At 42.4% G+C, this 13,787-nt stretch overlaps 1 protein-coding gene across 1 annotated transcript in view; it reads left to right on the top strand.

Annotated features, from left to right (window-relative positions):
- Positions 1–13,199, top strand: part of pde2a (phosphodiesterase 2A) — a gene marked incomplete at both ends in the record, with an annotated part of 237,962 nt that extends 224,763 nt beyond the window's left edge. The window contains 12 exons of the mRNA XM_083636372.1: positions 3,229–3,306; positions 3,554–3,676; positions 3,818–3,888; positions 4,492–4,614; positions 4,780–4,867; positions 6,156–6,203; positions 6,956–7,030; positions 7,185–7,284; positions 8,146–8,258; positions 10,345–10,383; positions 11,594–11,700; positions 12,959–13,199. Coding sequence (XP_083492498.1) covers positions 3,229–3,306; positions 3,554–3,676; positions 3,818–3,888; positions 4,492–4,614; positions 4,780–4,867; positions 6,156–6,203; positions 6,956–7,030; positions 7,185–7,284; positions 8,146–8,258; positions 10,345–10,383; positions 11,594–11,700; positions 12,959–13,199 — 1,206 coding nt within the window. The remainder of the gene's footprint in view (positions 1–3,228; positions 3,307–3,553; positions 3,677–3,817; positions 3,889–4,491; positions 4,615–4,779; positions 4,868–6,155; positions 6,204–6,955; positions 7,031–7,184; positions 7,285–8,145; positions 8,259–10,344; positions 10,384–11,593; positions 11,701–12,958) is intronic.
- Between the last annotated feature and the right edge of the window lie 588 nt (positions 13,200–13,787).

Raw genomic sequence — 13,787 nt, forward strand, 5'->3', positions numbered from 1 at the left:
GCTCTCCTCCACGCTCACATTCACACACACACACACACACGCACGCACGCACGCACGCACGCACGCACACACACACACACACACACACACACGCGCGCGCGCGCACGCACGCACGCACGCACACACACACACACACACACACACAGTATAACAAGACCACTCACACACACACACAGCTTGATTTTATATACATATTGTATTATAATATAATACATATATTACATATATATATAGTATAATACAATAATATCATCTATCACCTTTTGGTTATTTTATTTATCGTCTGTACTGGTACTGTATACTGTTGTCATATTGTCTGTCAACTTTTGTTACTGTAACTTTCTGTCTGGATGCTGCTTGAACAGGTCGCACTTGAAAATGAGATCTAGGTCTCAAGGTGATTCACCTGTATAAATAAAGGTTAAAAAATAATAATAATAATAATAATACAATAGATGGTGTAACACATATTATTACATCATCTATGACGATCCCATTCACCTTCACCCTCATTGATTAATTGAGTGAGGGTTGTATATTTAAAGGCTGCTCACAAGCACAAAGCCTGATTCAATACTAGGTGCAAAACTAGCTTTAGAAAGATGAAAATGATGCATTATTGTACCAATGTGGGCGGGTGTCTCTCACCTTCCAAAATAATCAATTTAACTTGATGTAATTACAGGCCTGCTTTTGAAGACGCGCTCATTTAAAGAGACACACTTAAAGGTGCTTTAAGTGATTCTGGAGGAGGGATTGAGTCAACACGGTTCTCATTCCCCAAGTAGTCAAATACTGACGCTTTGGATTGGTGGTCCCAACCCAATATTTGACTGCTTGGCAATGAGAACCGTGTTGACTCAATCCTCTGTGGAGTTCTCTCTCCTGATTGGATCAAATGGGGGGAGACCCATGTTACTGACTAAATACCATATCAGTGATTGCTCTCAGAACATAGAGCTATTTAACGCTGATTTTAACAAATATACATCGTTTACAGCAGCTTTAACTTGGCTGCACAGATGGGCTACAAAATAAAATAAAGTTTACAAAGATAATAACAGGATATCCTTCATTCTGACTCTCTCACATCTCGCCACAAAACATGTAACCAGTTCAAACTCTCAGGAGAAATGTAAAGGACTAGGTGAGGAACTGACTGGCTTTGATGGTGTGTAGGTATTGTATGACTGCTGCAGAGCCCATGACAAACATTCAGCTGACTTACTTTGCTTCAGCTGTTTAAGATGATGATGGTGATTTGTGATGATAATTGCAGAGCCTGACATCTTTGTCCTACAACTAGAGATTTTTGTTCGCAAATATCCGTACCATCAACAACTTCTCCGTGGCTGTATGCTCTGTCGATCTGGAACAGCTGGGACAAGTCTGTCAAACTTTGATTGATTGTGAAACTTCAGCATGTCAGTGTACGTCAGTCACTTTCACCTTCACTCCAGAACTGAGTGACATTACTCATTAAAATAGATTCAGTCTAATTGGATGGAATTCTATTGCCTCTTACAATGGAACCGCTCATCTCTCGCCCCAGGCAGTCCAAAGGCAATTGATTGAATAATTTAAAGACTTGACTAAATGAATTAATTGACTCATCAAGAAATGTCAGAAACTGAAAGAACACGTGTGTGGCTTTTGTGTTACTGTTCTTATACAAAGATGTGAAAATAATTCATGTGAGCAATTGGAAGAGAGACTCAATTCAAAGAGGGACTAGGATGATGAGATATTATTAGGGGTGTCACGATATTTCGTCGCAAAGATATATCGCGATATCGAAACGTCACGATATGCGTATCGTCAGAAAAAAATGATATCGTAAAAAAAAAAAAAAAAAAATGTTTTGCTCCTGAATAATAATAGAACAAATTTAGCAGAATCAACACGCATGAGTGAGGGGGTAGACTACTACTGGCATGGCAAAACAGCTCAAGGGGTACATAAGATTACATAAGTTTAGGGACCATTGAGCATGAGTTATTTAAGAAATAGATTGTATACTTTATTTTTCTTTCACCATGCAACAAACATTTAGTTTGTGACAGTGTGACACATTCTATTGCAAGAGAAGCATTATCTTCCATGTTGTTTTCTAGTTATTATAATAACAATTTCCAAAAACAGCATTTGTTTTGTATTTTGTGTATTTCAAATGAAAGACTATTTTTCCAGTATTTTCCCAGGGCTCCCTTGAAAAGAGGTTTCGATTTCAACGGGACTCACATGGTTAAATAAATGATAAATAAATACATAAAAATTATTTACTTTTGTTAAAAAGAATATTGTTAAAATATCGTATCGTATCGTTATCGTGAACCCAATATCGTGTATCGTATCGTATCGTGAAATTAGTGTATCGTGACACCCCTAGATATTATTGCATCAGTATTGCAAATGTAAGACCTTCATATTAAGTAGCTCTTGTCAAATCTGACCTTTGATAGTTGATACAGTCGTTCGTCTACAAACTATAAAGACTGGCTACATAATTGCTTTGAGGGCAGCCCAATGCATTATTTATGATCAGTGTACCCTCTGTTTGTATCATGGTGTGGGATGAGAGGAGCGTTTCCCTGAAGCGCTGAGATTAAAGTTCACTTTGAGCCACATTTGTTTTTCCCATTAGCATCTAAACAGCAGGCTAATAGTGGAGCAGTTAAAAAGCCTTTTGAAAATGAGAATTCACGTTAATCCCCATGATGGCGGATGTGCCATTTGAAGATAAACTCATACATGCCCGTGCGCACTCGTGCACACACACACACACACACGCACACACACACACACACACACACACACACACACACACACACACACACACACACACACACACACACACACACACACACACACACACACACACACACACACACACACACTTAAGCTTAAGTAGATCAACAAAAAAGGAAACATTAACCTGTTATATCATCAAACAGCACATGTTGGAGATGCATGATTGACAGTGAATGAATAGGAGACGAACACTGAGGGCAGGTCATCTTCAGGTGATAGGGTTGACATTTCTGTTTCAAAACATTTGATGTTGCTTTGAACTCGCGCTCATTTGGGTGCGAAGGCTCAAATCAAATCTCTCAAATCAAACCACCCCATTCTTTTGGGGGTCATATTGTAACTATCCACAATGGTGAATGTTTATAATGTTGTATTGCTGTGCTGATGATATTCATGGTGATCTGTTTGTGTCTCTAGTCTCTGCTCTACAAGAAGGTGCACGAAGCTCAGTTCAGATCCCACCTGGCCAATGAGATGATGATGTACCATATGAAGGTAAAATCACATGCATACATCATACACATTGCACGCGCACGCACACACGCACGCACGCACGCGCGCACACACACACACACACACACACACACACACACACACACACGCGCGCGCGCGCGACACACACACACACACACACACACACACACACACACACACACACACACACACACACACACACACACACACTGATGTGTGTGTTTCTTGATGACAGTATTAGTCACACTACAGTGTGTGTATGCTGCAGGTTTCAGAGGATGAGGTGACTAAGCTGCTGGTGGTGGGGATTGAACCAGTGAAGGAGATCCACTCCTGCTTCGCCGAGTTCACATACACCCCGCGCTCGCTCCCTGACGACGCCACACCCATGGTAGGAAGGGGGAGAGAGAGAGAGAGAGAGAGAGAGAGAGAGAGAGAGAGAGAGAGAGTATGTGTGTGTGTGTGTGTGTGTGTGTGTGTGTGTGTGTGTGTGTGTGTGTGTCCTAATCTGTCCTGTTGTATGCGTCTGCAGGGCATCCTCAGCATGTTCGAAGACATGGGCTTCATCAACACATACAAGATCGACCTGCACACTCTGGCCAGGTGTGACACCTGTATTTTTTATTGATTTAAAATTGTATTGATTGATTTTGTGAACCGTTACACCCTACCATTCATATACTGTATAGTGATAATGATCACATTGTTTGGCTCTACAGTACGTATCAGTCTGGACTTCCAAGCGCCCACAGCGACTTCCTGAAATCACAATGTAACCGGGCCAATCAGGGACTGCGTCTCCCGAAGCAACGACCGGCAACATTAATATTAGTAGAGTAAACAACATTTAAACAAGAATAAGAGCATGGACTAGTGGAGATTCTCTGCGGAAAAGACGTTTTCACCGTTCTTCCGACTGGATTTGGATTTGCCGATGTTGATTGGCTGAAGGCGATGTCTGTCAAGGCAACTACTCCCGCCCACTGAAATCGCTGTGGGCGACTGGAGGTGCAGACTGATATATAAAGCGAAACAGGTCATGGGGTCATGTGATCAGGATGTTTTTTACCAGGCTATATGTTTTTATGAACGCGATACAGCTCAAGTGACACAGGTTGCAGTGTTGTGTCACCACTGAGCTGAGAGTGTGTCAGTGGTGACAGGTTGGTTGAAGAGATGCTAATTTAGCTGTTGCCTTGGCGACAGGTTCTGTCTGATGGTGAAGAAAGGCTACAGGGACCCTCCATACCACAACTGGATGCACGCCTTCTCTGTCTCACACTTCTGCTACCTGCTGTACCAAAACCTAGGGCTGTCAAACTACCTCGAGTGAGTTCACACTGTACTGTCCTTCAAGGTTTCAACTCTGAAACACTTATTTGAAACACAAATAAATGTATCTCAGTATAGATTGTGGTGCCAAGATTGTCTTCTCTCTCTCTCTCTCTCTCTCTCTCTCTCTCTCTCTCTGTCTCTCTGTGTCTCTCTCTCCAGGGATATAGAGATTTTCGCTCTCTTCGTCTCCTGTATGTGTCATGACCTGGACCACCGCGGCACCAACAACTCCTTCCAGGTCGCCTCGGTACGAACACCACCCACTCTACCAGCCACTCCCCAACAAACCTCCACCAGCCACTCCCCAACCAGCCACCCCCCACAACTTTCTCTGTTCTCCCAACCTCCACCCTCCACAACTTTCTCTGTTCTCCCAACCTCCACCCTCCACAACTTTCTCTGTTCTCCCAACCAGCCACCCCCCACAACTTTCTCTGTTCTCCCAACCTCCACCCTCCACAACTTTCTCTGTTCTCCCAACCAGCCACCCCCCACAACTTTCTCTGTTCTCCCAACCTCCACCCTCCACAACTTTCTCTGTTCTCCCAACCAGCCACCCCCCCACAACTTTCTCTGTTCTCCCAACCTCCACCCTCCACAACTTTCTCTGTTCTCCCAACCTCCACCCTCCACCAGCCACTCCCCAACCAACCTCCACCCTCCACCAGCCACTCCCCAACCCATGGGAATACCCCAAATCAGCTTATTTAGCATCGGTCTACTCTTAAATCCAGTGGGAAAATTGCACATGTCAGCAGAGGACACAGAAGGTGTTACATGTAGATCCACCTTCAACATACAAACTTCAAAGAAGTATTTTCCTAGTGTTACAAACGGGAAAGTGATGTATACTGTACGTAAGAGTATATGTAATATATTATGTGTAATATATTACATATACCCCCCACAACTTTCTCTGTTCTCCCAACCTCCACCCTCCACAACTTTCTCTGTTCTCCCAACCTCCACCCTCCACAACTTTCTCTGTTCTCCCAACCTCCACCCTCCACCAGCCACTCCCCAACCAACCTCCACCCTCCACCAGCCACTCCCCAACCCATGGGAATACCCCAAATCAGCTTATTTAGCATCGGTCTACTCTTAAATCCAGTGGGAAAATTGCACATGTCAGCAGAGGACACAGAAGGTGTTACATGTAGATCCACCTTCAACATATAAACTTCAAAGAAGTATTTTCCTAGTGTTACAAACGGGAAAGTGATGTATACTGTACGTAAGAGTATATGTAATATATTATGTGTAATATATTAAGTGTTACTCTGTGCTCTATGTTCTAATGTGTAAGCCCCAGCGCACACATCATTTACATATCATTCACATATCATTTTTCACTACAACGGCCAATCATCATTTGAACAACTTCTTGCTTTCTTAAAGGTTTGTAACAGAGGTGACAGGTTCTAGACTAGTCGCCTAACAAAATAATACAGTGCTATTCAGGGCAGGGTTTCACTTGAAACAGTATAATAGTACATTAAGGATTGTGTCATTTGTGTGTCTATTTGTGTTTTCAGCAATCTGTCCTGGCTGCTCTGTACAGCTCAGAGGGATCTGTGATGGAGGTAAACTCACAACCGCTTCACTTATTGGAGCTCCTTCATCCCAACAGCCGTCCGTATTCCAAACCAACAATGAAAGACATTCGCACACTGTCATATTTGCACGTTGCCACATGCACTTGTCTTTTAGTTACGTTTAGCTCTAATCGTATGTATGTTTTAACCCTTATGTCTGTTTATTTGTTTTTATGTGGTTTGGACGCAGTTTTCTCATGTTTCTAAGCTGACATAAATCTTTATAGTATGGATCATAGAAAGTCATAGAAAGTATATACGGTATATATATATATATATATATATATATATATGTATGTATATACACACACACACACACACACACACACACACACACACACACACACACACACACACACATATATATATGTGTGATATATACATATACAAACACGCATACATACATACATACATACATACATACATACATACATACATACATACATACATACATACATATATAATATATATATATATATATATAAACATATATGATGATCATTGACAGGAGTTGATAGGTTCATCATTAACCCACTTCACAGGCTGAGAGCCAGTCTTGTTGTTAGTGCGACACCTAGTGGCCAAACATCAAACTCAGCATCCCTGTAATAGTTTGCGTTCAGGCTCGGCAGTCTTTTGAATCACCAACGTGTCTTGCATTGTGTTGCATCAGTATTCCTTGAGAAACACCCACTTCAAATGTATTCATACGTTTTCCTCTCATGTTCTATGTATGATAGAGACACCACTTTGCCCAGGGCATCGCCATCCTGAACACCCATGGCTGCAACATCTTTGAGAAATTCTCCAGGAAGGTGAGATGCCTGCCCTCCACACATTACCCAAACATCTCCCTCTCTCTCTCTCTCTCTCTCTCTCTCTCTCTCTCTCTCTCTCTCTCAGATAGATTTAATTCAATAAATAATATCACTTCATGTGGATATTAATATTATTTTCGATGTTTTTCAGGACTACCAACGCATGTTGGATTTGATGAGAGACATCATTCTGGCCACAGACCTGGCTCACCACCTTCGCATCTTCAAGGACCTTCAGAAGATGGCTGATGGTGCGTTAGTGTAGCAGTGTCAACGAACAGCTGCTCTCAGCTTCTTTCACTCACAACCTCTACTCGAGTCCAAAACCTTCTTACACTTCTGATAATTTTATCTGACTAAGTTCCTCCTTCAAAGTTTAAAGAGACAGTTGCTCAGTGCAACCTTATGTAATGTAATTGGCTATAACTTCCTGGCCAGTAGTTTGCTACGCCTGAATGCAATCAATGATACATTACCGTGAGTGGAGCTCTCCTCCATGGAATCAATTTTGAGCAGTTAAAGTGCTTCAATGACATTAATAACCTCTTAACTGGTGACTGCTTTACACCAGTGTGAAACATGTCAAACTGGGTCTACAGCACAATTAAACCAACACAGAATGACAGGCTGCTACTGGGTCTAAATTTCATTAAATATATAATTTCTTCTTACCAAACTACACTTGCCCAACACAACACAATCCCTTATTGTGGCGTTTAATTATTTTCTACTTTCTATTCATAGAAAGTCTTAGGAACACATACATTACATCTGAGTGTGGGACACTGAATACAATTCGTGATAATCAATCAGACATTTTATGGCAAAGCTAAAGCGTTTGTGCCAAAGGATAACTTAGATTCTCATAATAGCAGTATGGAAAAGTCAATTATATTTATTTAACGCCAAATCATAACAAAAGTTATCTCGAGATGCTTTACAAATAGAGAGACGGTTTACAAATAGCTGTTCAGAGAAAGTGATTTATGATAGCGTGAACGACATTGTGAGTTTAAACTGGATTTGATTTTGTGTGTGTCTGTGTCTGTGTGTGTGTGTGTGTGTGTGTGTGTGTGTGTGTGTGTGTGTGTGTGTGTGTGTGTGTGTTTCAGATGGATACGATCGAAAGAGTCAGACCCACCGCTCCATGCTGTTGTGCCTGTTGATGACATCATGTGACCTGTCAGACCAGACCAAGGGCTGGAAGACAACGCGCAAAATCGCTGTCAGTTCAAAGTCGACAGCAATGTCTATAGGAAGCGTTTGAGCCCAAAACATGACTCGTTTATTTTTTGTGTTTACGACACATTGTTAAAAAAGAAGAAGCAGATTATTCCATTAAAAAAAATGTTTTTTTTTAGCTCAAAATAACTATTACTGTAAATGTTATTACATGACACATTTTTTACATTACATCTCCCCCTCCCCTTCATATCTTGTTTTGGAATGAAATTGTTCCTATCTTAATCCAATGCTTTGCTTTCACTTCATAGCAATAGGTTTATTTCAATTGTGGAAGCAAAATGGTGTGAGCAAAAGCAATGCTATATCAATGCTATCAGCACTCAGATATTTAGATCTTATTCCTGTGCACAGCCTACTATGGGGTTTGCACTACACTGTCTGACAACTGTAGTTTATTCAACAATACAAATATTGCACATTATTATTACAATGATAATCATTTGAACAATTATCACTCTCATGATTAGTGTAATATCAGATAGTTGTATTGGGTTCAGAGATATTTGTCTCTGGAGGACTCCTCCAAATGTATTTTCATTGTACTTGTACAGTGACACTAAAGTGACTTAGTTAGCTCATGCAGTACCAATAGGTTTTTCCATAGGGCTAGTGCTATAGGTCTTTATGAAAAATCAACCAAGGTTTACTTATTGGACCCCAAAAGACTTGCTGACCCAGACAGCAGGGAACAACGTTTCAATCCATATCCACATGTTCTACTCTATGAAACTGTAGGCCAACTCCACAATTGATAGTATAGACCAAATCAGCGGGATGTTTACATTTACTTCCGGGTACCCCTGGGTCCACACATTATAATGGCGGTGAACGGCACAAACTGACATGTTGAAGACAAAAACAGACAAAGAAGACAAAAATGGTTCGTCCGTGTTGCGTTGTTGTTTAATATCATTCATAACAACACTTTCACTAACGTTAGTGGAGACCAGACTAGCTAATTTACCTGTTGGACCAGACCAGAGTAGACTTGAAGCTAAATTAAATTAACGTCGCGTCAGTAGCTCTGTCTGTAATAACCTCGCGTCACCAGGCTCTTCTCACGAGTCTGCAAAAAAAACAGCGAGTTTGACAGACAATCAAACGTTATTAGCTAGCTAACACTACATAAAACAAACACAGAAGAAAGGCTAGATACGTCGGACAAGCATGTTTACCAACCGTTTAACCATTTAAATTGAAAGTAGTCGGCCGAAAACAGCGAGAGGGTTTGACAGCATTTATTTGACAACACGCACATTTAAACCTGCCGCCTTCCCCAAGTGGTACCCGGAAGTAAATTTGTTTACATGGTGACGTCACGGTGATTTGGTCTATTCTGTTACATCACCACACGGCACACATTTTGGTAGGAGAATAACAGGTGATTGTGATCAATTAACAGGTGATTACAATCAAGTGACACTTACAGCCAATGAGCTGTGTGTATTGTAGCGCCATATTGGTAGGAAAAAGGCTTGTGACATCATGGGAATACTATGAATAGGATTATGTTTAATCTGGGTCTACCCCCTCTCAACATCAAACCTCTGACCCTTGTCCTAAATCCTACATCCTAAACCTCCATACACCAGACACCCACAGCAAATGCACTATAATCCCTCCCAACGCCTACATCACAATTCCATTGTATTGTATTTTCTATTGTGTTGAGGGATGGAAATTCCACAAGCCGATGACTGCTACTATGGCCCAGCTGATTTTGCATATTGTTCTTACCAGCAAGACTATGAATGAGGAATAATGAAAAGGTTTTTGAAAGTCCAATTAATATTTGTTATTATAAACAACTCTCTCCCCTACACATAGGATAGGGCATGACATCTTAACTTGAATGTTTTCATTTTAAAATGTTTTATGGTTAGATTACTTTAAAAACAGAACAGCCCACCTGACAGCCGGTTTGTTCCAAAATAACATCAAAGAACAGGAAGATGCCATATGTATCCTAAGTGATTGGTATTCTATTGCAATGTCCATTGCTTTCATGTGTGACATTACTAAATCCATGTGAACAATACAGGTTTTCTCCCTCTGTGTGTTGACAGGAGCTGATTTATAAAGAGTTCTTCTCTCAAGGTGACCTGGTATGTATCATATCAGCACATGGCTGCTAACTGACGTGTCATATTACAATAGTGACTGGATAAAGTGTCTTTTTTTCTTTTTCTTTTGGATGTTTTTTTATTGAAGCAAAAATAAAATAGCCATTTTTCATAAACAGATACACATAAGAAAAACTAACAAAATAACCCCCCGCCCACACACACACACACACACACACACACACACACACACACACACACACACACACACACACACACACACACACACACACACACACACACACACACACACACACACACACACACACACACACACACACACACACACAGCCCTGGTATGGTAGGAATTTCTTCCTCATTCAATCACAATCGATACATAGAAGAAGTCAAATTCAATCAATAAGGTATGACATCCTGACAGGTGATATTACATTAAATATGACAACATTAAAGCAGCTACGAGCAAGATTTTCGATTGTTATTAAACAGTCTAAATTTAATATTGATGCATCACATCTTACCTCTAATAGTAGACGAGACCAACGCAGAGCAGTCTCGCTTGATCCCCGAGTGAATCGGCCCAGTGTTAGTCTGTCTGTGGCCAGGGCAGATCAGGAAGTGAAATGAAACGGTTTGCAGCAGCCACTTCGGCCATAACCACAAAATAACATCCAAAAAACCTGTTAGAATATAACGAGAGATGTTCACGAGAGTAGCAAGCCCCTGCATGGCGTTCTCCTTGTTTATGGTCTGTTGCTAGGCAGAGCGAAACGGCGGAAGGCAGGCAGCTGCCGTGAACCGTTTCGTTTCACTTCCGGGTTTATCCGGCCCGCCGGTAGACAGATAGAGAGAGAGCCCCCTGGTGACACGAGGTTAGACAGACACAGACTCTATAATCATCAAGAGAGCAATCTCCGATTCACACGGCTTTGGTCTCAGCTACTATTATAGGTAAGATGTGATGCATCAATATTGTAATTATACTGTTTAATAACAATCGAATATCTTGCTCGTAGCTGCTTTAAGATGACAATAGAAGCATGACATGAGGACAAGCTATACTAGTTCTCTAGCTAGCCGAGGGGCTGTCATGATGATAGTGGGGCAAGAAAAAGTCTGTCATTTTATCGTATCTGTCCCTGAGCCACTGTCACTCATCTCTGTTTGTATTGTGTGTGTGTGTGTGTGCGTGTGCGTGTGCGTGTGCGTGCATGCGTGCGTGCGTGTATAGGAGAAAGCCATGGGGAACAGGCCCAGTGAGATGATGGATCGAGAGAAGGCCTACATCCCTGAGCTGCAGATCAGCTTCATGGAACACATCGCCATGCCCATTTACAAGTGAGCAGCAAACCCCACAGGATCTAAACCCTTGCTTCCTTTAGCCATCCATCAGGCCGCAAGAGCAACCACCTACTTCTGTCTGCAATTCAAATAGCCAGAGCACCAAACCTCATTTCAACCATTTTGTTTCTTAGTTTTTAATTATTCTACGTGATTCATAATAAGACGTAGAAGCCCACGAGGGCTGGACATGTGATGATGCAAGACATCAAGTTAGATAGAAGTCAGACAGTAATTATGATTTACACCTTTTTCATTATGTGACTGATAGGATTTGGACAAATTCCCAGTCTTGGGATTGGATCTTCTGTTGTAAGAAGCCTCACTTGACTTCTAACTGTCAGGTTGTTCTACAAACACATTTTGCGAGGAGGAGAAAAGAGTAGAATCTAATAATCAGAGGAAACCACCACACACTCTGGCTCTAGATGCAATGATGGGTGCGTTCATAAATCCAATCTACACTGAAATGAGAGTGTGAATGTATGGTACATTGCAACAGCGCTCCCAACGTTACCAACAGTCCAGTCTGCGCTTTGGCGCTTGGAGTGGCTATTTACGAACACACCCGAAGTCTTTTTGCATCTAGAGCCAGAGTGTGCGGTTTCCCTCTATTTCAGTGGAGCCGCACATACAACCTGTGGTACGCGTACCACAGGTTGAGAACCACTGCTCACATTATGAGCTTCTACAAGCACACAGACATGTCTTTTTTCCATATTTTATTTAGCAATTTTCAGAAAACCGAAAACTAAAACAGGCTCAGACAAAAAAAAACATACATTCCAATGTTACAGCGTGGCGCTACCAGCTTGTAAGAGATGTGCGTGGGCAAGGGGTCCATGAAAAGTCAGCTGAGCGAGTTACTTATCACTCTTAACCTCATCTAAGTAGGCTAGAAATGGGTCCCAGATAGTTGTGAATTTCTTAAGTGAATTGGTCCTCAGGAACTGGAGTCTCTCCATACGTATAACCGAGACCATGTCCGTCAGCCACAGCTGAAAAGAAGGTGGAGAGGGGGACTTCCACTCCTTCAGAATAAGTCTCTTGGCGACAGTCGTCCCCTGCGTCAGAGACTGTTGTACAGCCGTAGGGCGGAGCAGAGAGGATTCTGAGCAGCCGAAGATGGCGAGTTCCGCCTCCAGCTGAAGGGTTATTTTATAGGCCTTAGACTACCAATCAAATATTTACGTCCAGAATCCAGAGAGTGCACACACATATCTTTAACTGCCACCTCTCCCCTCCGTCCTGATAGGCTGCTGTCCGAACTGTTACCTGGGGCCACTGAGCTGTACGAGAGAGTGGCAGCCAATCGGGAGCAGTGGACCAAAGTGTCCCACAAGTTCAGCATCCGGGGGTTGCCTAGCAACAACAGCCTCGACTTCCTGGACCAGGAGTACGAGCTGCTGCAGTCGCAGGGTGCGTTCGGGAGCGACGCCGACGACCTCTGCCTCAACGGCTGCCTCGATGACGGCGAAGGAGGGAGGGGTCAGTGACCACCACAGCCAACCCACTGACGGTTCTTGAAGTTTTCTCTGGTCCAATCAGAGGCTGAGGATACCTTACGAGCGACGTCAGAGGGAGGGGTCTCTCTGACTGCTGCCGATCACTTAGATGCTTAGCAGGCCGCGCAGAACGGACAGAAGGAGGAGGATTCAAAGAGGTGGAATCAGACAGACGAGTGATTTGCACGAGCCGATCCATCTGAGCCGATTCAGTAATGACAACTCCTGATTAGATGCTACAGTACACGTTGCTTTGTCTCCAGTTCAGGAGAGCAGGAAGGTAGTGACTTTGTTGTCAACAGCTACACTGGAATAAAAATCATGATTTTTACCACAAGCTCATTCATACAGTACTGATAATGATTTGGATTGTAAAAAAAACATGCACGCACGCACGCTCGCTCACTCACTCACACACACACACACACACACGCTCACACACACACACACACGCACGCACACACACACAGTATGTACATGCACATACTTGCAGACACAGGACAGAAAAACTATTAGAAAAAGACTACTTCAACATGTCACGATGACATAAAGTGCTAACGACGTCCTGTAACATGTTTG

The sequence above is a fragment of the Poromitra crassiceps genome (assembly GCF_964638095.1).
Source record: "Poromitra crassiceps genome assembly, chromosome: 5".
NCBI lineage: Eukaryota > Metazoa > Chordata > Actinopteri > Beryciformes > Melamphaidae > Poromitra > Poromitra crassiceps.